Source organism: Paroedura picta, chromosome 1 (assembly GCF_049243985.1).
Source record: "Paroedura picta isolate Pp20150507F chromosome 1, Ppicta_v3.0, whole genome shotgun sequence".
In the NCBI taxonomy this organism is placed as follows: Eukaryota; Metazoa; Chordata; class Lepidosauria; order Squamata; family Gekkonidae; genus Paroedura; species Paroedura picta.
This window is the reverse complement of record NC_135369.1, coordinates 201,152,026-201,179,239: the sequence shown is the minus strand read 5'-3', so window position 1 is coordinate 201,179,239 and position 27,214 is coordinate 201,152,026. Positions and strand designations below refer to the sequence as shown.

Here is a 27,214-nt window from a genome sequence, read left to right as displayed (position 1 = left end):
CTCTGCAGCCAAAGATGGAAAAGTTCTATCCAGTCAATAAAAACAAGACCAGGAGCTGATTGTGGTTCAGATCATGAGCTTCTTGTTGCAAAATTTAGGCTTAAATTGAAGAAAGTAGGGGAAAGCACTAGGCCACTCAGGTATGAACTAAATCATATCCCCGACGAATACACAGTAGAGGTGACAAATAGATTTAAGGAATTAGATCTGATAGACAGAGTGCCTGAAGAACTATAGACGGAGGTTCGTGACATTGTACAAGAGGTAGCAACTAAAACCATCCCAAAGAAAAAGAAATGCAAGAAATCAAAATGGCTGTCTGAGGAAGCTTTACAAATAGCTAAGGAGAGAAGGGGAGTGAAAGGCAAGGGAGAAAGAGAAAGATACACCCAATTGAATGCAGAATTCCAGAGAAAAGCTAGAAGAGATAAGAATGCCTTCTTAAATGAACAGTGCAAACAAATAGAAGAAAACAATAGAATGGGGAGGACCAGAGATCTTTTCAAGAAAATTGGAGATATGAAGAGAACGTTTCATGCAAAGATGGGTATGATAAGGGACCAAAATGGTAGGGACCTCACAGAAGCAGAAGAGATTAAACAAAGGTGGCAAAATTATACAGAACAACTATACAAGAGCGAGCTTAACATCCCTGATGACCACAGTGGGGTAGTTACTGACCTGGAGCCAGACATCCTGGAATGTGAAGTCAAATGGGCCTTAGGAAGTCTGAGCAACAATAAAGCTAGTGGTGGTGACAGCATTCCAGTTGAACTATTCAAAATCTTAAAGGACGATGCAGTAAAAGTGCTACACTCAATATGCCAGCAAATTTGGAAAACTCAACAATGGCCACAGGATTGGAAAAGGTCAGTTTACATTCCAATCCCAAAGAAGGGCAATGCCAAAGAATGTTCAAACTACCGCACCATTGCACTAATTTCTCATGCTAGCAAAGTTATGCTCAAAATCCTACAAGCTAGGCTCCAGCAATATGTGGACCGAGAACTTCCAGAAGTACAGGCAGGATTTCGAAGAGGCAGAGGAACTAGAGATCAAATTGCCAACATACGCTGGATCATGGAGAAAGCTAGGGAGTACCAGAAGAACATCTACTTCTGCTTCATTGACTATGCTAAAGCCTTTGATTGTGTGGAGCACAACAAATTGTGGCAAGTTCTTAAAGAGATGGGAATACCAGAGCATCTTATTTGTCTCTTGAGAAATTTCTATGCAGGTCAAGAAGCAACAGTGAGAACTGAACATGGAATCACTGACTGGTTCAAAATTGAGAAAGGAGTTCGGCAAGGCTGTATACTGTCGCCTTGCCTATTTAACTTGTATGCAGAGCACATAATGAGAAATGCGGGATTAGAGGAGTCACAAATTGGGATCAAGATTGCAGGGAGAAATATCAACAACCTCAGATATGCAGATGATACTACTCTAATGGCAGAAAGTGAAGAGGAACTAAAGAGCCTGTTGATGCGGGTGAAGGAGGAGAGTGCAAAAGTTGGTTTAAAACTCAACATCAAGAAAACAAAGATCATGGCATCTAGCCCTCTCAATTCCTGGCAAATAGATGGGGAAGAAATGGAGGTAGTGACAGATTTTATTTTCCTGGGCTCCAAGATCACTGCAGATGGGGACTGCAGCAAAGAAATTAAAAGACGCTTGCTCCTGGGGAGGAAAGCTATGGCAAATCTAGACAGCATCCTAAAAAGCAGAGACATCACCCTGCCAACAAAAGTGCGTTTAGTCAAGGCTATGGTCTTCCCAGTTGCAATGTATGGCTGCGAAAGTTGGACCATAAGGAACGCCGAGCGTCAAAGAATTGAGGCTTTTGAACTCTGGTGCTGGCGAAGACACTTGCGAGTCCCTTGGACTGCAAGGCGAACAAACCGGTCAGTCCTAGAGGAGATCAACCCTGACTGCTCTTTAGAAGGCCAGATCCTGAAGATGAAACTCCAATACTTTGGCCACCTCATGAGAAGGAAGGACTCCCTGGAGAAGAGCCTAATGCTGGGAGCGATTGAGGGCAAAAGAAGAAGGGGACGACAGAGAATGAGGTGGCTGGATGGAGTCACTGAAGCAGTAGGTGCAAACTTAAATGGACTCCGGGGAATGGTAGAGGACAAGAAGGCCTGGAGGATCATTGTCCATGGGGTCGCGATGGGTCGGACACGACTTCGCACATAACAACAACAAAGAACCAACTCTTCTTCTTCTTCTGCTGTAAAGAGGATTTTTCCAGTTCAAATGGCCAGCTTGTCTGGCATCATGTACATGGGAGTATGAGGGCATTGTCTCTACAGGAGAGACACGCGGTGACATGCATCTCCAGGAAAGGCCATGTAGAGAGCGTGAAAGGACAAAGTGAGAGACGAGGGGTCAGAGAGTAGTTCCCAGGTTAAGACAAAGTGAGGCATCCTGTTGAACGTGATAGCACCTAAACACACTTGGAATGATATAGTTCCCCACAATGTCCAGGCATTCTCTCACTCCAAAATTCAAAAGGAGAAAAGGGAGACTATGTTGACGAAAATCAGGGTTAAGCATATCTTGAAAGGTTTGTGTGGAGAGGAAATTATTAATTAACTAGGGGCCAAGCCCATTGCATTCGGAACTACAACAGGCGCTAGATTATGGGGATAGAGTGGAAGAACTCTGCAGACGGCCTCTCCCTCCCCCCAGGACCTGGAAAGGCTGCAGGCAGCTGTTAGGGAACTCACTGGCAGGGGCAACTCTCATGCAGCAGCAGAAGAAGAGTTGGTTCTTATATGCCGCTTTTCTCTACCCGAAGGAGGCTCAAAGCGGCTTACAGTCGCCTTCTCTTTCCTCTCCCCACAACAGACACCCTGTGAGGGAGGTGAGGCTGAGAGAGCCCTGATATCACTGCTCGATCAGAACAGTTTTATCAGTGCCGTGGCAAGCCCAAGGTCACCCAGCTGGCTGCATGTGGAGGAGTGCAGAATCAAACCTGGCATGCCAGATTAGAAGGCCGCACTCCTAACCACTATACCAAACTGCAGGGATCTGCAGCCTCTGAGCCTCAGAGGGAAGTGGAAGGAGGAGGGGGTGGTCAGGGGTGGGGGACAGAAGGTGATTGGCTGGCCACTGGATAGACAGGGAAGCCAGTTGGAGGAGAGGCACTCAGGGGCGGGACAGCTGCCCTGAGTGGGTGTTAAGCACTGAGTGGCACTTAAGCCATGAGACCAGCTCCTCCTCCAAACTCTTACCAGAAATATATTATGTGGAACAGATTTATTTCTGTACTGCCACTCAAGGTGACTTATGAGTAAAATGTCAACATAGAACATTAAAATTAACAAACTATTCATGCAGCATTTTTAAAATGAAAACAACTGTACAGCAGTAAACATTTAAAAGTTTTAAAGGAATCTCCTAACATTTGGGAGTGTTCAGCCTAGAGAAGAGGAGATGGTAGACTCCCCTGCACTGGCAGTCTGGCAGCTGGACAGATGCTTATCCTGGATACTTTAGGCCAGGGGGTCGTCAAACTGCAGCCCTCCAGATGTCAATGGACTACAATTCCCATGAGCCCCTGCCAGCGAATGCTGGCAGGGGGCTCCTGGGAATTGTAGTTCATGGACATCTGGAGGGCTGCAGTTTGACTACCCCTGCTTTAGGCTGATACTGCACTGATCAGAGACTAGATGGCTTGTCTGGCCCCTTCCAACTCTATGATGCTATGCTTCTATGAAAACAGATCATATGTGGCTGAGAAACCAGTTTAAAAGATTACCTACTAATTAAAGTCTTTGGTAAAAGTGAATGTTTTAGCCTGAGGCCCCAGAGAGAATTGGCACCAGGGGAGCTTCCCGTGGGTTCTACCAGAAAGGGCTACCACTGAAAAAGCCCTGTCTCTGATCACCATTAGCCTCACCTCTGAAGGTGCACAGAAAGCACAGCTGGGGGAGATGATCTTAACTGGAAAGCTGGACAGTATTGGAGGAGATGGTCCTTCAGCTCCCCTAACACCAACCAATTTATAGCCTTGTACTTAAGAACCAGTACTTGCAATTGTGCCAAGAAAAGAGATTACCATGATTAAGCAAGGGCATAACTGGTATACCCATAGTACTGTGTGAGTTAAAGCACCCTAATTTCCCTCAAGGGTTAACAGCATTATGGTTAGCAGAGTTTCAGTAAGCAAAGACGAGCAAAAGCACAAAGTGGCTTAAAAGAATAAAATAGTTTTATTGAGAAGAGAAACAATTTTAGAAAGAGGAGAAAGATAGTTCTATTAGTCTGTTTGTCTTCTTCCTTCAGTCTCTTCTGTTCTGGAGGCTGGGAGGACGTCTGCAGGAAGTCTCCAAATTAGCAAATGAGGACACTGGAGGAGATCTCTTGAAAAATATCAGCAAGTTCCTAATCTAGCTATGCTAATTCCACATATCCTCTGGTGCCCTCTATAGGATATTCTTCATATGCTTTTAAATCATGCAAACTCCAGATTGAGCAGATTCCAACCATTAATAGAGAATCCATCTCTCAGGGGTTTGCAATTTGGTCCTTTACTATCCTGCAAATATAATCTCTTTCAAAGCTGGACTCAAAAATATTGTAATTGGTTAATCGTGAGAACCTGTTGTATAACCAGATGGAAGGGAAGAATTAGAAGCAGATCTTAACATCTTCTGGAAAGTTCTGTCAAGAGAGATTCCCAGCCGGATTCAAGAAACCACCTGGTGCCAGAGAACAAAGGGAGCTAGGCCAGAGGGAAGCCACGCTAACTTTGTGCTCGTAGCATGCTAACATGCTTTGAAATGTTATGCTTCATTCTGATGGGCTCCAACAAACAGGATACTTTTATGCAACTCCTTGGATTTACGCTGCAAGATTTGCCTTCAAATACCAGGTATTAGATAGAACAGTCATTTTCTTCTGTTGCTAAGCTTGTGCTGCAATGGGAAATCTTTTTTTTAAATCTTGTAATAAACCTTTATATCTTTTACAGGTCTGCCTTATTTGTGAGGACTCACAGGGCCAGGGATTGCTCAAAGGACAGGAAGCAATAATCTGGGGGACCCAGGTTTAAGGTTTCTCTCAGGTTGTCGGCTCTGAGTTGAGAAATTCCTATTCTAATTGATCCCAAACAGTGGGGGGGAGGGAGGAAATGATGATAGGATGTCACAATATATATCTTGTATCATCGGGAGAGGAGTGAAGGCCCTGCTGCACATATATCTTCTCCATGTTTAAGCTCCCACTCTAACCAAGAGCATTCTGCGATGGACCTCTGCCAGAGAAGAAGGCATAGCAATTTCCTGGGTGGGCGTTTGCACGCCTGGACCTTCCCTGTGGCGCCACCGAAACATAATGAAAAACAGACCCTTCTAAATCGCAGCCATCTGGTGCTGAGCAAGCGTGAAAGTCCCCTTTCCACAGAGCCTCTCATTACAGCATTGCATCTTTTAAAAAACATATTGTAATAAATTAGCTAGGATGACCTTCTCTGATCATACAGAGGCCTTCCAGACACACTCCTGGGCTGGGTGAGGGATAGTACAGGCAAAACAAAAGCTTGTTGCTCCAAGACCACTGACCATCAGGACCCTTTGGATGTGTCCCCCTTTCACAAGAAAGTCAACACACACCCTTGTTGCACCAGGCATTGGGTCCGCCTCACCACTTGTCTGGTTCATAGAATCATAGAATCATAGAGTTGGAAGGGACCTCCTGGGTCATCTAGTCCAAACCCTTGCACTATGCAGGACACTCACATCTCTAGTGCTCATCCACTGTAACCTTCCATCCCCTTGAACCTTCGTACAATCAGCCTCTCCATCAGATAGCTATCCAAGGATGGAGAATCCACCACCTCCTGAGGAAGCCTGTTCAACTGAGGAATGGCTCTAATTGTCAGGAACTTCTTCCTGATGTTTAGACGGAATTTCTTTTGCATTAATTTCATCCCATTGGTTCTGGCCCGTCCCTCTGGGGCAAGAGAGAACAACTCTGCTCCATCTTCTATATGGTAGCCATCTAAAATACTTGAAGATCATTGTGTTGCAAATTTCTGCTTCCGGACAAAGGGTGAGGTGGGCCAGATTCCAGGTGCAGAAAAGATCACAGAGTTGTGCTTCCTTTGGGAAATAAAATCTGTTTCCATCATCTCATTGAATTATCTGAATTCTTTACAGACCGGCATTCCTACAGGCAAAGTAGAACAAAAATCAAACCAGGGGGGTGGGCTAGATGCTCACTGGGAGATATAAAAAACAACCATTTCTGACTGAGCAGACTGCCAGTGCTGAAAAAAGCCAGGGTCACAACAAAGAAGCAGCCTAGGCTTGCCAACCTCCAGGAGAAAGGGGGAAAGACTGCCTGGTTTGATTGACAGGCAGAATAGAGTCATGTATAAACCGGGTTGCTCTCTTCTGCCATCTCCAGTAGCACTTGTGGATGGTGAGAACTGCAAAAAGGTGGCAGACTACAGCAAGAGAGCAAGAAGGTGAGGAATGGCCAGGAGGTGCAATAATATTTAGCACTATGCCATGCACCTGGCGTAACGCTATTTTTAGTGATCTGCGGAAATGCCCTGTACCTTCATGGGAAATCTATGTATCGCCCAAGATATATGTTACTAGGTTTGCACTTATCACATGCCCAAAACATGCAGTTGAAGAGCTCCCGCAGTGCATGAGTGGAATACTACCATAATGTCTGACAAGGGCTGTTGCCTCTAACTCAGTACATTTGACAGCGCATCATGTGTGCGTTGTCAAGGTGCAGCCAGTCTATGGTGGCCTTGAAGAATTTTCAAGTAAAGAGAGATTCAGAGGTGGTTTGCCCTTGCCTGCCTCTGTAGAGCAGCTCTGGTCTTCCTGGATGGCCAACCAAAAACAACTCTACTTAGCTTCCACGAGATCAGGCTAGCTGGGACACAGGGATTCCTGGGTACAATTAAAAGTGTTTTTTTAAGTATAGACTGTGCTCTAACTTGTTTCTCTTCCATTCGGATTTTATTGTAGCCACACTGTTTTGTCTGTTCAGAAATGTTGATTCTTTGTGTCTTTCAGAGCGATGACATTTTGAAACAGATCTACTTGCCTGCAAATTACACCCCTACTTCCCTTGGTTGTTTCATTGCTTGGTAGAACAAAGATCGTGCACAGAAGAACACGGAAAGCAGGAATGAGTAACGGTGATTATACAACCAGACCTGGGTGTCTATTTTGAATGTGCAAGCTCTCTTTCTGCAGCTCTGGGAGGAATTGAGATAAATCTCGAGAGGATTCTGTAGTAGAAAGTGCCATCAAGTCACAGCAGATTTAAATTTTAAATCGCCCCAAATCAAAATGGAAATTGTATTCAGTGTAGATGGCAGGGACTGAATCGACCTGGGGTTTGGAATAAAAGCTCCGTGCAGATTCGGCCCAGGTAAGCGTGGGCTCTCCAAGAGCATTACGGCCATGTGCTGTAAGCTATGAAGGAAACCTTGGATGGTTTGAAACGGGATGACTTTTGTTTCATAAGGTTTTGACCACTTGCTTCCAAAAGGTTTGGAGTCCCCAGCAGTTCTCTTATTGACCAAAATCCAACATATACTGGCATAGATTGGTTTGTTGGTTGGTTGGTTTGGGCAGAAGGGTAAATTGAAGGTGTTGAGCAAATGAGTTAATTATACTGAAAACTGTTTACTTAGCATGAACACACCTAAAGCTTTCACACATCCTAAATAATCCAGCTCCAAGCCCCTCCAGCAACGGTATGGGAGTGGCTTTTCGTTATTATTGGATTTAGTATTGGATTTATTTCCCGCCTCCCCCAATAGGCTCAAGTGGACTCACCATCCTATTTAGCACTAGGTGGGGGGGGGGGCAACCAGCAGGCAACCAGCAGAGGGAATGTATGGATGCTTAAATGCGATAAAGGCGCCTGCCTCATCCCACCCTCGCACCCGCCTCCCTCTCCCACGGGAATATCTTTTTAAAAATCGCTGACATCCTGGAGCGCTGGCTCCAGGTGCTGGCTCCTAGTGCTGCAGGAAGGGGAAGAAGGGCACTGCTGGTGGAAGGTAGTGGTCCAGCCTCAGGCTGTGTGCTCGGGGCAGGGGGGCATGGGTGGGTGGAGGGGGCTGGGTGCCCTGCTAGCCAAGCTGGGGAGAGCTTTGTGCTGGCCAGGAGTCCCCACAGCCAGGCAGCAGCAGGAGGCTCCCCCGGGCTGGCGGCTCATCCTGCCAGCACTGTTGGCAGAGGGGAGGCGGTGGCCCAGCTGCAGGCTGCGTGCTCAGGGAGGGCAGGTGTGGGTGGGTGGAGGGGGCTGGGTGCCCTGCCGGCCAAGCCGGGGAGAGGGCAACCCTGCTGCGGCTGCTCCCGAAGACTCCTGGGGGCCATCAGCCTCTGCTTGTGTGAGAGTGACACCTCCTTCTCCAAAGAGCCTCTCATTGCGCTCGCCGGTAGTCCCCATAGAATTATGAATTAAAAAAACATGGAGAAAGGGGATTGGTTGCCTGGCTTGATTGACAGGCGGAAGAGAGGCGCATATAAACTGCATTGCTCTCTTCCGCCATTCCAAGCTGGTGATGCCGAGGGGGAGAAGTGCGGAAAGGCAGCAGAGAAGAGGTTAGAGTGTCAGACTGGGATAGGCACTTTATAAGATAGAGAAGCCATGGGAAACCTAGCGGACATCCCTACTGTGTCTAGAAGCTTGCTGGGTGATGCTGGGCCAGCCATAGACTCTCAGCTGAGCACCTTTCACAGCATCAAAAAGTCAGTGAGAGAGGCAGGGGATCGTGTTTTCCCTGGAATTTGGGACTTTCCCCAACTTATAGGTTTCTTCCCTTATACTTTTACCATTTCACAATGACACATCGGTGGCTAGCATTGATGGTTGTGAGATTTAATGCTCTCCCCTCTGTTGTTCTTCTAGGGAGATTCCCCCAAATGCCCTATTTTGAAGAAATATGTCCCTGTAATTCAGGCTGTGTTGAAACCATCATACGTGAGTTCCTCTATTTGAGGGCAGCTCTTCAGCCCACTTCTTACTAAATGACACAGATTGGATGATGAAACCAAGATCACTTTTCACTAGCAAACAAAAACCCTCCAGTCATTGAGCCAGGGACCAAGTCTCTACAGCTGACTAGGCATATATATATATGTATGTACGGAAAATACATACATACATACACACACACACACACACACACACACACACACATATATATATATACCTCTTTTGTATGCCAATAAAGGTCTGATTCTAATTGGCCTGCTTCACAGGATTGTTGTTGTGAAGATAAAGTGGAGAATAGGAGAATTATGTAAGCTACCCTGGGCTCCCATTGGAGAGAAATGAAGCAAGTAAATAAATTTTTTTATGTGTTGGGGTTTTTTGCCATCCATGTTAGGCTAGGAACAAAGAGCCCCAAATTCAAATCTCCTCTCTGTCATGCTACTCATTGGGTGACTTTAGGTTGGTAACTTTATCTCAACTTACCTCACAAGAATAAAATGGAGAGAGGAGAACCAGGTATTCTGCCTTGAGTTTCTTCAAGGACTAGCTTGAGGACTAGCTTGAGGACTGTTGATGGATGTAGCCACCAGCATAAAAGGTAAGGGCATCTCCTGTGCAAGCACCAAGTCATGTCTGACCCTTGGGGTGACGCCCTCTAGCATTTTCTTGGCAGACTCAATACGGGGTGGTTTGCCAGTGCCTTCCCCAGTCATTACCGTTGACCCCCCAGCAAGGAAGCTGGGTACTCATTTTACCGACCTCGGAAGGATGGAAGGCTGAGTCAACCTTGAGCCGGCTGCTGGGATCGAACTCCCAGCCTCATGGGCAAAGCTTTCAGACTGCATGTCTGCTGCCTTACGACTCTGCGCCACAAGAGGCTCTTGAGGCCACCGGCATAGATTGCTTTAAAAGGAGATCAGACAGATTCAAGGAGGAAAGGTCCATCCATGGCCAACAGCCATGAGGACTAAAGAGAATGTTCATTTCCTGAGGTAGTAGACCTCTGGTACCAACACCAGGTGGAAACAGAAAGGAAAGGCCTTGGCAACAGTCATAAAAACATCAGAAGAGCCCTACTGGCTCAGACCATCTAGTCTAGCATCTTGTCTCATATAGAGGCCAACCAATTTCCCTGGATGTCCAAGAATAGGGCAGAGAGGCCAAGGCCCTGATAAGAACATACAAAGAGTCCTGCTGGGCCAAAACAATAATCCATCTATTCCAGGATCCTGTCCCACACAGGAGCCAACCAGTTTCTCTGGATAGCCAACAGCAGGGCAGAGAGGCTGAGGCCCTCCCATGATGTTGCCTCCTGGCTCTGTGATGTAGAGCAGCGGTCTCCAACCCTGGTGATAAAAAGGTTGGGGACCACTGATGTAGAGGATTAGTTCCTCTGATTGTGGAGGTTCCCTTCCGCCACCACAGTAGTAGCCATTGATAGATTTATCCTCCATGAATCCATCTAATCCTCTTTTAAAGCTCTTTAATCTCCTGTGGCCATGACACTTAATCACATTACAAAGGTACCCTTTAAAGCAGGGTCAGTGAAACTGCGGCCCTCCAGATGTCCATGGACTACAATTACCATGAGCCCGTGCCAGCAAATGCTGGCAGGGGCTCATGGGAATTGTAGCCCATGAACATCAGGAGGGCCGCAGTTCCTGCTTTACCCCTGCTTTAAAGCCTTGCTTTCTCTTCTCTTGATCTCATTTAATTCAAGAAGTGGATTTTTCCTCTTTTGCATAGGGTGGAAAATTAAACTGCCTGACTCTGACCAAACTGCATGACTCTAAATTGGGAGTTTCTTGGAGCTCGGTGAAAGAGGCTCAAGGACTGCACAGCTTCAGCCCTCCCTCTGGCCACACCCGAGGTTCTTGGCATTGGGAGTTCCCAGCTTCCATTCTCTGAAGGACTAGGGCGGGGGAAATGCTCCTGACTTTCATGGCCCATGCACAGTACAGTTCCCTCAAGCCATAAAAGCCATTCCTTGTTCTTTGTAGTGCTGAAAATAATTTTCCTTGGATACATATATATTGACAGATGCTTAAAAATAAGAAGTCAATAATAAGGTCCAATCAAGATAATTAAATTAGCCCATGAGAACATCTGCTGCTTCTGAAAATTTCCTCATCTGAATTCCTTCCTGCAGGAGTCTCAAGTTCCAAATTAACTTGCCTTATTTCAGAAGCAGAGGCCATGAATTAAGGATTCTCTTACTCTACACTATTAGAATTCAAGATTGAGCATGGGGCATATGCAGCAGGCCAAAGCTTGCTACCTAGGCAGTAAATGGGCCAAATAGCACAGGGGCATGGATAAAGGTAAAGGTAAAGGTATCCCCTGTGCAAGCACCGAGTCATGTCTGACCCCTGGGGTGACGCCCTCTAGCGTTTTCATGGCAGACTCAATACGGGGTGGTTTGCCAGTGCCTTCCCCAGTCATTACCGTTTTACCCCCCAGCAAGCTGGGTACTCATTTTACCGACCTCGGAAGGATGGAAGGCTGAGTCAACCTTGAGCCGGCTGCTGGGATTGAACTCCCAGCCTCATGGGCAAAGCTTTCAGACGGCTGCCTTACCACTCTGCGCCACAAGAGGCTCTTATAGGGGCATGGATAGAAGCCTGCAAAAAAGCCATCTAGTCCAGCGCTGAGCCCTTCCAGCATGGTAGCAATCCACTTTCATAGTGACTACTCACAAAGTCGTTGACCTTTTGACTAGAGATAAGAGAACCTCCCCCACTCTGTTCCTTAATTGTTTCCTAACTGGACTGCAGTTCATGGACATGGAGACTTTTCCATGGGGCTTCTGAAAGTCAAAGCCACCACCTTTCCCCCTCTGATGTATACTATTCCTTATAGAGAGTGGGCAGGATGAAACACAGCAGACCACAGGTCCCCATGCAAACTTAAAGCCCCCAAAATGGGAGCTTCCCAAAACGGGAGTTTCCACCCACAGGCCGAAGCAGTTCTGCTTCCTCTTTCTCCTGCAAGAAAGAACCAGCATTTCAGACCATTCCTCTTCACCAGTCTAATAAACTTTCAAATGCCCCCCTCCCACCATGGTCATCAATCAGAGGTAGAGCTTTGTAGTCTCAGGAGCATTCACAAAAGGCTGTAGGAGGAAATGCCATGCATACCAGAGAGGTGCAATCCTAATTTACATGACAATACAGTTGGCTTGGTTGCCAGGGCAAATGGCACCTTCACATGATCGCTGACAGAGGCAGGTCATCAGCAGCAGGTGCCTTGAGCTCCCATTGGTGGATGAGGGACTGTGAGCAGACCAACACACTAACATTTATGCATGAAAAATGAGCTTCCTCAGTACCGTCACAAAAATTAAAGTCGTTGCAAAGCTAGTTTAAAATAATATACTGAAAAAAATGCTGTTGACGCTATGAGGAGGGGCCCCCATGCAGAATCAGAAATATGACACTGGGTTTTGCACAACACAAATGCCGTCATGTGCACAAATAAAAACATTGACATTTGGGGGGGGGCAGACTTTTTGTGAGGTTTCCTGCCATGCATAATACACCCTGGAGTTCAATTGGAATAGTGGCCGATTTTGTCTCTTGGCCTTTATCAATACGGACTCTCCTCTAGACTGAGCCCTGCTTAATTTACTCTACATTTCTCAACCAAACATATGAGAGATCAAGAAAAGAGTCCTCGGTGCTCCCCTCTCCCCATCCTTAACATTTATCTTGGCACATCTGTTTGCAAAGAGGTTTGATTTTAATTTTCTTGAAATTGCAGCCGAGTAGAAGTGTAAAGGTTCATCCCACTCGGCATCTGGTATTTTTCTTAATTAATTTTGCTTGCTTAAGAAGAAGGGGGTGGGTAAAAATGTTAGTCTTTTTATGGAAAGAGACGGGAGTGAAGGTTGGGGGGGAGAGACTAAGGTTCTCTTTGGCAGAATACTGCAGTGTTATATAACACTCCTGCCAAAGAGAAATCAGGTTGCTTCTTTTGCTACGTAGATTGTAGCATCCATAAAAAAAAAAGGGATAATTATATTCAGCCAGACTCTATTCTTTAGAGATTTCAGGTTTGAAGCAGCTTGAGGTATAAGAAATACTAGATTTGCTTTAATGGGGAAAGGAAAAGAATTGGGTTTCAAAACATACAGAGAGACTGATCTATTTAGGTCAGGCCCAGCAAATTTTAAATTCAGAACTGTGCATCATTTTTGCAGCCTATTTTGCTCAGGCACTGGCTTAATAGCCGTGCTGACCAGAAAGAAATCACTCACTGTCTAATGGGTTCCTACCCCATGCTTGGGAAAAGAGAAAAGGGAACGTTCAGTCTTGAGCTTTATTTGGAAAGTTTCAAGCTATCTTAAGGCTCCGCTGTCAGTTCTCTCACACTTATCAGGACATGGAACGTGGGTTCTTCTTGACTCAGCAAAGATTAAAGCAGAACTAGAGGTGATATTCTCATAGACCAATTATGCACAGGGCTAGAAATCCGGGATGGCAGCAGCAGGGCAGCCCCGATTATGGACCCAGCTGCTGCCATCCCAGCCCTGGCCCGGTGTAGAGCCCCGGAAGACCTGCGACAAGGGAACGGGGAATCTTCCATGTTCCCTTGGATGCCGCGAGTGCCAGCGGGGGCTGGGTCAGGCCAGCCCCGTGCATAAGCGGGAGAGCCGGGCCATTTTGACTGGCCCTTCCCTCAAACGACAGTGTCCCTGGAGGGACACTGCACAGCCCTGTCAGCTCTGCGGAGCCGTGGAGCCAACAAGTGAGTCCCCCCACCCCCACCTTGGTGGGAGAGTGGCATGCTGCTCCTCACCATTGTACAGTGGGGGTCCCATTCCCCCCCACTCCCCCGCACTCACCTTTTCACTGTTGCTGCCTCCAGGCAGAGAGTCAGGCTCTCCAGCCCCAGTGTTGTGCGTGTGCACACTCCCGCGCTACGCCGGGGCAGCCTGCATACTTAGGGGGATTCCTCCCCTGTGAGTACACGGGAAGCGCCGGGCATTCTGCCCCAGCAAATTGCCCGGCAGCAGCCCAACATGGCTGCTGCCATGCATAATGGGTCATAGAGTTGCCAACAGGGGGAATTACAGGCAGCAGGGAGGAGTCTAGACTGGTGTTGCTGACAACATGACAACATCGCTCCCAGCATGAACTGGAAATAGTGTGGCCGACCTCCAGGTGGGGGCTGGAAATCTCCCACTGTTACAACTGGCCTCCAGACAACAGAGAACCATTCTCCCAGAGAAAGTGGCTATTTTGGAAGGTGGATTCTCTGGCCCCACACATCCTCTTTTTAGTGTTGGAATATGCCGGATCTGTGTTGTGCATGACTGGACAGAATTTGGGGACTATCCTACAGGCGGCATCGGATAAGATGTTTCCGTTTCCGTTTTATTAAGATTTAATAGCCGAATATGCATCTATTGATTTACGAATTTAATATCACAGTAAAACGGGAGTTTGCTACAACAGCAACACAATTTTGACATAAGCCACTCAAAAACAATCTGAGTCTTACATTATTAGGGAAGGATGAATGGTTCAAAATCCATTTTCTCAAAATTTTATTTCTTTCCCCCTTTGTATTTTGAATAGTACAAGAAAACATGGAGTAATGGATCAATTTCTGCCATTTGGTGTTGGCTTGGAGGCATGTGAAGAAAACGACCCTTCATCTGAGCTGTTGGTAATGGGCATATGTGACCATCTCAAATTAGGAACTGTCAACATGTTACAGTACAGAGGCAGATCAATTGTGGTGGAGTATTTAATCCTGAGGTCGAGTGGAGAACATTTCTTCCTAGTGTCTCTTTGAAGGTCATTCCAATCATGTTTAAACAATTTTTGTGTAAGCGGCGATTGTCCTTTAGCTGGGGCTGAAGCTGAGTGCTGTGTCTAAGTTGTGATACAAACAGGTTTACGCCTGCTCTCCATTTTATGACCTCTGAAGCCAAAAGGTTGTAACCCACAAACTCAACATGCAGTTTTTGTAGTACTTTTATAGTACTATGGATGAGTTGGCTAAAGCTACATTCTTCCATTTCTGCACTGGGAACTTTGGTGCCCCAGCTCCTGTGAAGGAGCACAAATCTGGGGTGGATGAGATGCACTGGGCCAAATGCTTCCCTGTGTGGGAGAAGGAAGAGGTGAAGCAACCTGCCCTAACTCAGTCTCCAGATCGCAACCCAGCGTGAAGCCTCCAGTGCGGACATGGATGGCATTTCCTAATTGATGTTTGCCAAGCAGTGGACAGGGGTAGTCAAACTGCGGCCCTCCAGATGCCCATGGACTACAATTCCCAGAAGCCCCTGCCAGCATTTGCTGGCAGGGGCTCCTGGGAATTGTAGTCCACGGACATCTGGAGGGCCACAGTTTGACTACCCCTGGGCTGTAACATCTGAGGTAGCCTCCTCAAGGCTGTCAGGCGGTTCCCTCATACTACATACAAAATGATAGAGCCCCTACATATATCCTGCCCTACAAGATTTAATAAACCTCAGTTTCTGTTTATAAAGACAATCTGTTTTTCATGCCAAGAAATAAATGGCATTTTTGAAGAGAAAATTCACCTGGTCCTGAAACACTGTTTTCCTAAAGCTCTGGCCGGAACATGTTGCTAACAGCCATTTCCTCAGATAAGATACCTAAGAGAATTTACCTCAGGGCAGAAAAGCAAACTTTTTAAAAAGCCTGTAATCAGTGGTGTAAATACAGCCACACTCCAGAAGTAAGAAAAACACCATTTGTTGCGTTCGCAACTTATTGCACTCCGTTGACCTGACAAAACAAGAAAATGAAACAAGTTTTGGTTTTGGTACTAAATCTCCTCTCTCACAAGAAGAAGAAGAAGAAGGAGAAGAAGAAGAAGAAGAGTTGGTTCTCATATGCTGCTTTTCCCTACCCGAAGGAGGCTCAGAGCGGCTTACATTCTCCTTCCCTTTCCTCTCCCCACAACAGACCCCCTGTGGGGTGGGTGAGGGTGAGAGAGCCCTGATATTCCTGCTCGGTCAGAATAGCTTTATCAGCGCCATGGTGAGCCCAAGGTCACCCAGCTGGCTGCATGTGGGGGAGTGCAGAATCAAACCCGAGATGAGGCGTTTTGATATGGCGCCAAATGATAGCTTCCGGCTCTTTTGGTTTGCTTTCCCTTATTCATTATTAATTTCAATTACTTTCCCGTTTAACTCTCTCTTTCTAGGATTGTTCCCCGTGTACAGTTTGGACACGATAAGTGGATGCGCTCCAAGGCAGGCCTCATTTGGGAGTGCTCAGTTGACTGCCCCATTGGGATGCTTTGTGCTTGAGATTAATGCTAAATTTGCAAAATGGCTCCAATTAAAATTCTTCCTGTGTGATATTGGTGCATTGAAAATAACTGAGTGAGGCTGCCAGCTTCCAGGTGGGGCCTTGAGATCTCCTGGAACGGCAAGTGATCTCCAGATGACAGAGACCTGTTCTCCTGGAGAGAAGGGGAGACTCTTGCAGAGCATGACACCCTGCTGAGAGTCCTCCCTGGAATCCCCCCCCCTCTAGGCTTCCCCAACCAATCCCCAGAATTTCCAGGGGATGCAAACCAAGAGCCAGTGTGGTATGATTGGTAAGGGGCTGGACTAGAACCTGGGAGACCAAGTTCAAATCCCCTGTCTATTATGAGGCTTTCTGGGTGACCTTAGGCCAGCCACCTTCTCTCTCTCTCTCTCTCTCTACCTGCCCTCCTCACAGGGCTGTTACGAGGGTAAATACAGCAGAAGAAAATATCTGTCTGAGCATCCTGGAGGAACGGCGAGATTAAATATGCACTGGATAGGCAGGCATAAGAAGCTCCACCTTTACCGAATGATCTCACCTGGGGGGCTGCATAGAACGGTATGGTATGTGAAACAGCATAAAGTTATATTTTTCACAGGTACAGGAAAGGTCAGAATTCAGTTGGTGGGATACACGGGTGCTGTCCACTGTGTAATTGGCCTGTTTCAGGCAGGAGCAAACAGTCCCGAAAACCAGTGGCAAAGCAATTAAAATGATGAAGGGGGTGGAAGTGTGTCCCTATAAAGAAAGGCTAAAGAGGTTAGGGCCTTCACCCAAAGAGTATAGAGCCTCTTATGGCGCAGAATGGTAAGGCAGCCATCTGAAAGCTTTGCCCATGAGGCTGGGAGTTCAATCCCAGCAGCCGGCTCAAGGTTGACTCAGCCTTCCATCCTTCCGAGGTCGGTAAAATGAGTACCCAGCTTGCTGGGGGGTAAACGGTAATGACTGGGGAACCACCCCGTATTGAGTCTGCAAACCACCCCGTGGTTTGACTGGCAAACCACCCCGTATTGAGTCTGCCATGAAAACGCTGGAGGGCGTCACCCCAAGGGTCAGACATGACTCGGTGCTTGCACAGGGGATACCTTTACCTTTACCAAGGAGTAATTAATACATGGAAATTGACTGCTGCAGGAAGTGGTGGCAGCTACTAGTTTCAAGGGGGGGGGACTGGACAAACGGATCACAGGCTATTAGCCACGAGGTATAGATGGAACACCCTGTCTGGGGCAGTGATGCTCTATATTCTTGGTGCTTGGAGGGCCACAGTGGGAGGGCTTCTGGAGTTCTAGCCCTGCTGGGGGACTTCCGGTGGCCCCTTGGGTTTGGCCATTGTGTTGACTTGGATGAGCCACTGGCCTGATCAAAGATGGCTTCTCCTAGGCTCTGTTTGGCATGCAGAAGTTCCCGAGGTTAATCCCCAGCATCTCTGGCTGACTGGATCAGCTTGTCAGTAAGGGGGTAGACCACTGCCTAAGACAGGGGTAGTCAAACTGCGGCCCTTCAGATGTCCATGGACTACAATTTCCATGAGCCCCTGCCAGCGTTCACTGTGATTTCTAAGATTCAGCATGGGTTTCGTTCAAAGGAGCAAGAAGTCTCTGGTTGAGCCAATCAGGACACAGGAGGAGATTATTAGAAAAATACTTCGTTTCCTGATCTAAATGTGCCAACTACACATCTCCTCTGATGTCCCCTGTTGGATATTCTTCATATATTCTGTTGAATCATGCACACAACAGAACTTGAATATTTTAACAATGTTGGTGTAGTGGTTAAGAGAGGCAGCCTCTAATCTGGGTTTGATTCCTCCTCCACATTAAGCCAGCTGGGTGACCTTGGCCCAGTCAGTTTCCGCAGAGCTGTCTCAGTCTCACCTACCTTACAGGATGCCTGTTGTGGGGAGAAGAAGGGTAAGCCACGGGGTCCAACCCCCCCCTTTCTTCTCTTCTTCCTTCTCCTATGTTCTTGCTCTTTTCTGTTGCTAAAGACAAACTAACACAGTTACTCATTTTGATCTATCAAGTTGTAAGTATTCCCTCTTTGGATACTCCTCCCTTTCTGCAAAAAAAAAACAACAAAAAAACCCAACCTCAATCAATTAAGGTGTATGCTGTGAATTAATTTCCACCCTTCCCTGAAAAAGCCATTTGGGGAAATAACTGCTACTCTTCTGTATTAGACACTCACCGAAGGCATATGTTTCATTCTGGCAATAAGGCATGCTTGGCTAAACGTACGAATAACAAGAAAATGCTAATCTGAAGCTGGTGTTCTTCTTCTATTGGTTGTAAAGAACTTCCTCAGGTATGTGCTTTCCTCCAGGTCTGCCTTTTTAGAGAGGGATTCCCAACGCCACCCCAAGGTGGGACAGGGGGCAGTGGTGGTGCAACATTCCTGTGGTCTGGCTTGCTCAGAGGACCCAGTATTACAGGTAGCCTGAGGACCAGAGATGACACAGTTCTGGAGGCCCCACTTCAAGAAGGACGTAGATAAAATTGAAAGGGTGCAGAGGAGAGCGACGAAGATGATCTGGGGCCAAGGGACCAAGCCCTATGAAGATAGGTTGAGGGACTTGGGAATGTTCAGCCTGGAGAAAAGGAGGTTGAGAGGGGACATGATAACCCTCTTTAAGTATTTGAAAGGGTGTCACTTGGAGGAAGGCAGGATGCTGTTTCCGTTGGCTGCAGAGGAGAGGATACGCAGTAATGGGTTTAAACTTCAAGTACAACGATATAGGCTAGATATCAGGAAAAAAATGTTCACAGTCAGAGTAGTTCAGCAGTGGAATAGGCTGCCTAAGGAGGTGGTGAGCTCCCCCTCACTGGCAGTCTTCAAGCAAAGGTTGGATACACACTTTTCTTGGATGCTTTAGGATGCTTAGGGCTGATCCTGCGTTGAGCAGGGGGTTGGACTAGATGGCCTGTATGGCCCCTTCCCACTCTAGGATTCTATGATTCTATGATTCTTTATACTCCACTTCTCACTATTCACAGCAGGTGGCTTCCAATCGCCTCCTCTTCCTCTCTCCACAACAGATAGCCTGTGAGGCAGGTGGGGCTGAGAGAGCTCTGAGAGAACTGCTCTGTGAGAACCCTGACTAGCCCAGGTCATCTAGCAGGCTTCAGGTGGAGGAGGAGTGGGGACTCAAACCTGGGGCTCCAGATGAGGGCTCACCACTCTTAACCATTGCTTTGGACTGGAACAAGGGAGCTTCTTTTTTGGCAGCAGCTCAGTAACGCTGCCCATGGCACCACAATGCCCGCTGACACATCTCTTGGTGCCCACCCAGCGTTGGGTGGGTCCAGGTGGGGCTGCTTCCCAGCAGGGCTTCTGATTGGCCACTGAAGTTCCAATTTACTATGCAGATTAAAATTACTTCAGAGTAGGAATTTGAATCTGGGTCTTTCAGATTCTTCTCTAATGTTCTAACCACTCTGCCACACACCAGTTCCAGAAATCTGTTGCTGAGCAAAACCTCAAGCACCTAAGCTCAAAAGCGAGAATTCTGAATTAAGTTACTGGGCCTTGCTACAGAAGAGCCATTTTTCAGTTGTCAAAATAACATTATTTCAGCTGTCGCTTCCACTACAGTATTAGTTTCGTTCTGTCTCCCTTCTGTTGCCCTCCGGTGTGTTCCTTAAATAACCCCTCTTCTCCTCTGCACTGGGGCTTCCTTGTGCGTTTGGCTCCGCCTCCTACAGACGCCATTTGGAGGGGTGCCTCCCCACCCTGTGTCAGAATTCCAGTGTTTTTCACAGGCTCAAAAAAGATTGGGGACTCTTGCTCCATCATGCCCAAAGCCCTGGAAACCAAGAGAGAGTTTAAAAGCAGGGATGCGTTATGGAAATCCTTCTCGTGTTATCTGTAGGCTGCCTGGCAATCCAGGTGCCCTCATTATACCCCTAGGGATGGTTCTCTCTCGCCATCTCAGATCCTCACGGCCCCTGAATTGAAAGCTATTTTTTGACAGCGGTTTCCAGCATGTGCTCCTCCTCTTAGCATGAGACAGTTGCTGCATTTACAAACACCCTCGTATCACCCTTGCCAGTCATCCTAATACGCTCGTCAGAGGAAAACCCCTCCTGAGTAATGCCGAGGCTTCTGACATTAAGATTTGCAGAGACTCTTCCAATCCAATTCTAGGATAAGAGCTGATCTGTGGGCTCACAAACCAGGACACACACTGGGACCTATTCTCGAGGTGTGCCTACGCAGTTCAGAGCTTGGGACAGCCTGGAGTCAGCCTCTTTAAAATACGGTGGCTTTTTACTATTAATAGTGATCTAAAGCAGCCTGTCAGGAACCAGGCAGAAGTCACTAGTAAAGTCTGTAGTAAAATGACTCCCGAGATCACAGGCAGAGGGTAGATCCAAAGGAAAGTCTTTATTACACAGAGCAATACAAAAGATTCTACTTGCAGAGTTCATTGAGCAAACGTTTGGGCAGAGACAAACAATCGATAAAGTTCAGGGATACTAATACAGGGGTTCACTAAAGGGAGGGGGAAACGAGGGATCGCTGAGGCGGGAACGAAGGTTTCACAGGAGAACCATCTGGCCCGTCCTTTAATCTGAACTGTTGTGAATGTTGAGTCTTCACACAGACCCGCAAGGTCGAGGGAGCACAGGAAAAGAGTCCCTGCTGCAAGCAGTCTTGGTATGCAAAGGAGGACAACTGGCCAGGAGAGACCGGGAGACCGAGATCAAAGTTGAGGCATGAATCAGGATTCATGACACAGTCTTTTTCAACCTTTAGACCAGGGGTAGTCAAACTGCGGCCTTCCAGATGTCCATGGACTACAAACACTGGCAGGGGCTCATGGGAAATGTAGTCCATGGACATCTGGAGGGCCGCAGTTTGACTACCCCTGCTTTAGACAATGCAGGAGCCCCTGAAATAATGTTTCAGCCTTTGAGGAGCTCTGGAAGTGATATCAGCTGGCCACCACCCCCAGAAGTGACATGTCAGTGGAAGTGACATCACCACCCATGTTAACAGGCTGGCTGGTGGAGGACTGAGGGGGGAGGGAGACAAGATGCAGTTTAAGGTGGGAGTAGGTGTGCAGGCCCCAATCCCTCTCAGGCTCAGAAACCATGAGAGAACTCATGCATGGGAGTGGAGGAGGCAGAGCAATGGAAGTGGCAGGTTCCCTAGCTTGTAACAAAGTCCATTAACTCCAGCTTGGTGTACTGGTTAGGAGCGGCAGCTTCTAATTTGGCGAGCTGGGTTTGAATCCACATGCAACCAGCTGGGTGACCTTGGGCTCTCCACAGTGCTGATGAAGCTGTTCTGACCGAGCAGGAATATCAGGGCTCTCTCAGCCTCACCCACCTCACAGGGTGTCTGTTGTGGGGAGAGGAAAGGGAAGGTGAATGGAAGCCACTTTGAGACTCCTTTGGGTAGAGAAAAGCAGCATATAAGAACCAACTCTTCTTCTTCTTAAGGCAGGAGGCGAAAAGGCTACAGACCCCATTCAGAGCTCCTACAGACCCCCTGGCGTCCATGGATCCCTGGTTGGAAATCCTTGTTCTAAAGTTATGGCATATGATAAAGAAAGCTTTTTGAATGGTAAGGCAGTCTCGATTAGGTCAGTGTTAAGATCAGAGGCCTCCTAGGAAGCACTGAGGACCATGAACACCAGCCAGTGTGACACCATGATCTCCCAGGAGGGTTGGCAGGAAGGGCTGCCAAGTCACAGCTTATTTACGGTGACCCCAGAGGGGTTTCAAGGCAAGAGATGGACAGGGTTGGCTGGTCCTTGCTTGTCTCCGCATAGCAAATCTGGACCCCCTTGGTGGTCTTCTATCCGAATACTGGCCAGGGCTGACCTTGCTTCACTTCCGAGATATGACACAATAGGCTAGCCTGGGCCATCCAGGTCGGGGCAAGACAAGGGGGATTCCAAATCCCCTTCCTCTGTATTGCAGCCTTCGATTTCCTCAGTGGTGTCTCACCCAAGTTGTAACCGGACTGACTCTGCTTAGCTTCTAAGAGTTGATGACAGAAGGCAATCCTGGCCCATCCAGGTCGGGGCACCAGAACAGGAGACCTAAATTTAAACTCTTGCTCATCCATCCAATTCAGTGGCTCACAGCCCAACTTCTCTCTTAGGGTTATTGCAAGGGAAAACAGACAATCGCATGTATCACCCTTCTCTCCAGGAGAGAGGATAAAAATGGAGAATTGATAAATAGATAAATTGCAGTGGAAATGTAGAACAGAAATGCAGCACAGAAAAGAATTCATCTTCATAACGACATACTCCCATGGAAACCATCTACAAAGCAATCACGAGCCCAAACAGGCAAACAAACAGTACAATCCTACGCAGTTATTTATTTATTTATTATATTTATATACCACTACCTCCCCCCCCCTAAGTCCATGAGCTTGGGAAGGTGTATCTCTGCTGAGGATTGCCCTGTAAATCACATGATACTCAGCTTTCTGACCCCAAAGCAGATCATTGGTCCATCAAGGTCAGTATTGTCTTCTCAGACTGGCAGCTGCTCTCCAAGGTCTCAGGCAGGTGTCTTCCACATCACATACTGCCCAGTCCCTTTAACTAGAGAGGCCGGGGATCAAACCTGGGACTGTCTGTGTGCCCAGACGATGCTTGGCCACACAGCCACTGCCCCTCTCTAGCATGCTCCATCTCTCTTTCTCTCCCACCTCCTACAAAGGAAAGCAACCCTGCCAAGGCAGGTGCAAAGGGAGACATCTGTTTGTTGACGCTTGATCTCCCTGCTACGGCTTTAGCTATTCATGTTTAAAAGACTGCCTCTGGGGCTCATTTTGCATATTATTTTTGCCTAAGGTAATTTTGGGACCGACAGCTGGAACTCCCCAGTTCCCTCTGTTTTCCAAGCGCAGGGTAATAAAACGGGAGACCTGAGAGGCTGGAGAGGGCAGCAGGTACTGAGAGGGAAGCGTCAAGCAAAACTTGCAAGTCTGGCCACAATGGATATATGTTCAGTGCCACTCGAAAACGAGTCATATCCTTCTAATACAGGGGTAGTCAAACTGCGGCCCTCCAGATGTCCATGGACCACAATTCCCAAAAGCCCCTGCCAGCGAATGCTGGCAGGGGCTTCTGGGAATTGTGGTCCATGGACATCTGGAGGGCCGCAGTTTGACTACCCCTGTTCTAATCTGATTTACTTCAGCAGTCTCTGTGCATGGGGTCACCAGCTCTAGGTTGGGAAATACCAGGAAGGGCAAGATTTGGGGAGGGGGTGGGACTTCGGTGGCATCCAAGGCCATGGAGTCTGTCTTCCAAAGCAACCATTTTCTCCAGGCTAATGGATTTCTGCCACCTGGAGACCAGTTGTAATTCCAGGAGATGTTCAGCTACCACCTGGGTGTTGTCAACCCTGTAACTCTGCTTAGGGATGCACTGTAAGATACATACATTTCAGAGAGCTTGAACTAAAACTCCAGTTGTGAATTCCCTAGCAAGGAGCTACAGAAAGTGGGGAGAGATGGATAATAACAAGAGGGCAAAGGAAGAGCCTGTGGTACCAAAGGATGGAGGAACAAATAACGCAGAGGGCTGCAGGTGTCGGGCTTGGGACAGATGTTAGAAACTTGTCTGAAACTTCTCACACAGGGACAGAAAAGCCAACCAATATTTAGCTCTTTGCTTTCCAAGAACAGATTCTAGCCACTGTAAAAGGAACAGAAGTATCTTTAGCTGAGCTCAATATTCACATTTTAGAAATGGGTGCTATGCTGGACTAGCTGAGGCCCCCGTTGTGTCTCGCCCCCATAGAAGGGCAATAGGGTGAATTCCCCTCCTTTACTTGACTTCAGGCTCAGCTGTAGGACTCTTGTCAAGAAGGAAGGGTGTGCAGATTATGACTACATTTGTGTCCTGGGCCTATTGGGTTGGCACCTGGAAGATCTGCAGTGTGCCTGATTCAACAGCAGGGGGCATTTGAGGAGACACGTAGTTAGAATATTCAGATTAGTGTCCTGTGCCCTGTGGGGTTTAGGGAGGGGAGTTACCAGCCATGCTTCAGTTATAGAGGCCATGCTTCAAAGCAGCCATTTTTTCCAGGGGAGCTGGGCTAATTCTGCACTTACTTTGTTTATTCTGTTGTGGATCATGCTGAATTCAGATTGATTTGAACTCGGGTCTTTCTCTACCCCCCCCCTCCCCATTGAAACAGAAAAGTGTTCTGCACATGATTAAGGAAGCTCAGAAGGAGGGGAGCCAAATGCAGTAGGAGCCTCTTTCGTTCTTCTCTTGAAGGGGGGGGGAGAGAGGATTGGAGACAGCAGGGGGGGGGACCAAGAGGAAAATCTCTGCCAATTTAAGGCTTCTGGAGCTTCTGCTGAGAGAAGTTAGGGCTTCCCCTTTAAGGGAAACCTTGCAGCCTGGGAACAAGGAAGCCTTTGAACTGATTCTCTAGCCAATCAGGGCTTTTCTACAGTGTTGGAGGATCGGCAGCAAGTTATTTCAGGGAAAACAGACAGCTGCACGTTTACTCATGCTAATTTTTCAAATATTGAGGGTTATATCCACTCCAGGATATTGCGGGGGAAAGGTAGGGTCACTCCAGATCAATCCTGTTTGTTGCAGAGGAAAAATTTAAATTGCCCAAAATCAAAATGGAAATTGCGTTCAGTGTAGACGGGAGGGACTGAATCAACCTGGGATTGAAATAAGAGCTCTGTGCAGATTCAGCCCTGATCTCTGTAGTCTGGAGATCAATTGTAGCTCCAGCAGATTTCCAGGCCATACGTGGAGATTGGTGAGATAGCTGTTCAGCTGTGCAGAATGTAGAGACATGATCTTTGAGGCCCCAAAGACACAAAGTATTCATACGTCTGCTACAACAGGTATCAACTGGTATCTAAAGCTTGGTATCTCGCAAGGAAGTATCCCTAGCTGTTCAGTGGGGAAAACCAAAACCTGCATATCATCCATGCATGCAGCTCTCTCCAAGCGGCTTCCTCTCTCTGAGTCTTCACAGCCTCCTAACAACGCAACCTGTTGGACTCCAAACAGTAACCACATTTGGGGATGACTCACCCGAGGGTCCTTTTCTAAGCGGAGCTGATGCTGAAGAGTGCGCCGTCTCCGAACCTTGGGCAAACCATGGTGGTAAAAGTGGTATCCATTCACGATGAAAGGAAGCTGGAGGAGGTTGTGTAAGAAAATAATTAAAAGTTAGACGCTGGGCTTGCTAGAAAAGGAACATTCGCTTGCTAGAAAATCCTATTGGGGGGAAATAATGCATAATAGAGTCAGTTTTGGAGGGGTTACCCTGTTTGTCCAAAGCAGCAGTAAAAGTTTGAGTCCAAGGGCACACTGAAGACCAACAACGTTTTTTTCTAGCCATAAGCTTTTGTGTGCACACACATCTCCCCAAAATCTCAGCCAAGCTTCACCATGTTTGACATCTGTTCTGTTCCACACTGGGAAATTCGAGGTAGCTTTGAACTAATCTGATTGTAGAATATTTTAATATGCCAATTATTGTTATTTTATTGTTTTCTTGTGTGTTGTTACTCATCCTGTGCTTTCAGAGAAGGGCAGATTAAAAATAAAAATGTATTATTGTTATACCCAGAGCAAAACTTTTTTGGTCTTAAAGGAGCCACTGGACTCAGACTAAAGTCAGTTTTGCTCATATGCTAAAAATGAATATAGAAGTCCTGTACAGATATAGAATGATAGAATCATAGAATCATAGAGTTGGAAGGGGCCATACAGGCCATCTAGTCCAACCCCCTGCTCAACGCAGGATCGGCCCATATGTATAGCTGTAGTCTGACATTACCGCGCCGTGCTCTTCTGTATCCAGAGACCAAGTTTTCCTTACCGCTAATAGCTAGGTGTGGTGTTACTCTTTAACAGAGCACAAAATCTTAAATTTAGCACAGGCAATTAGGGTTGTTATTTATTATACTTATAGGCCAATGCTACCGACCTGCTGGCTCGCAACAAGTAACAACAAATAAAATGCGATACAAGTAAAATATATAAAACTACACAGTTCCTCAACCCCAACATCTAGCCATAAACCAAAAACCCCACCCTACCACCCCCAATCTGCCAGATCTCCAAGGGTTATATTGCTAATAGGAGATGCTGTAGGAGGGGCAAGATCTTCTGCCAGCCCAGCCTCAACCAGCCCAGCCTGGTGGAAGAGCCCTGGCTTGCAGGTCCTGTGGAACAGAGTGAGTTCCAACAGGGCCATCCTGGGAGCTCATTCCACCTGGCAGGTCAAGGCCAGGCTTGTGGGTCAGGGATCACCAACCTATTTGAACCCGCAGAGCGTAGGGCCCTGCGGGAAGCATAAGGAGATAGACAGTCCCTCAGGTAACCTGGGCCCAGACCGAGAATGGTTCTCAACCTGGGGACTGAGAGGTTGTTCGGCCTTTCATGATGGTGGTGGCATGGCAGCGCAGAGGAGGATCAATGGTATTGAAAGCCGCTAAAAAAATCAAGAAGAACCATAGGGTTGCATTGCCCCTCTCCTTCTCCCAATACACGTCATCCATCAAGATGACTAAGGCAGTTTCCATACCTGAAGCCAGAGTGAAATGGGTCTAGATAATCCGTTTCCTCCAAGCATGCCTGCAGTTGGGTAGAATGATAAAGTTGGAAGGGGCTAGAATGGGTAGAATGATAAAGTTGGAAGGGAAACTCCAGAGAGTTTCCCACCCTCATGTTGTTGGTTGTAAGGGTTGGGAATTTATTACACTGATCCTGTTGATCCTGCGTTGAGCAGGGGGTTGGACTAGATGGCCTGTATGGCCCCTTCCAACTCTATGATTCTATGATTCTACACAAGGCACAGTTATGCAATCTGTATGTTGAGTTATATTGAAAGTTTGCTAATTTGTCACAACTTGCACACATTGGCAGGGTTTGGAGCCTGTTGTGGGTAGTTGGTTTTGCGGGCAAACTCCCCAACCTGGGA

At 47.3% G+C, this 27,214-nt stretch overlaps 1 protein-coding gene across 1 annotated transcript in view; it reads right to left on the bottom strand.

Moving 5' to 3' along the window:
- Positions 1-27,214, bottom strand: part of PCSK2 (proprotein convertase subtilisin/kexin type 2) — a 166,031-nt gene that overhangs the window by 111,992 nt on the left and 26,825 nt on the right. Inside the window, exon 2 of the mRNA XM_077316561.1 lies at positions 25,318-25,422. Coding sequence (XP_077172676.1) covers positions 25,318-25,422 — 105 coding nt within the window. The remainder of the gene's footprint in view (positions 1-25,317; positions 25,423-27,214) is intronic.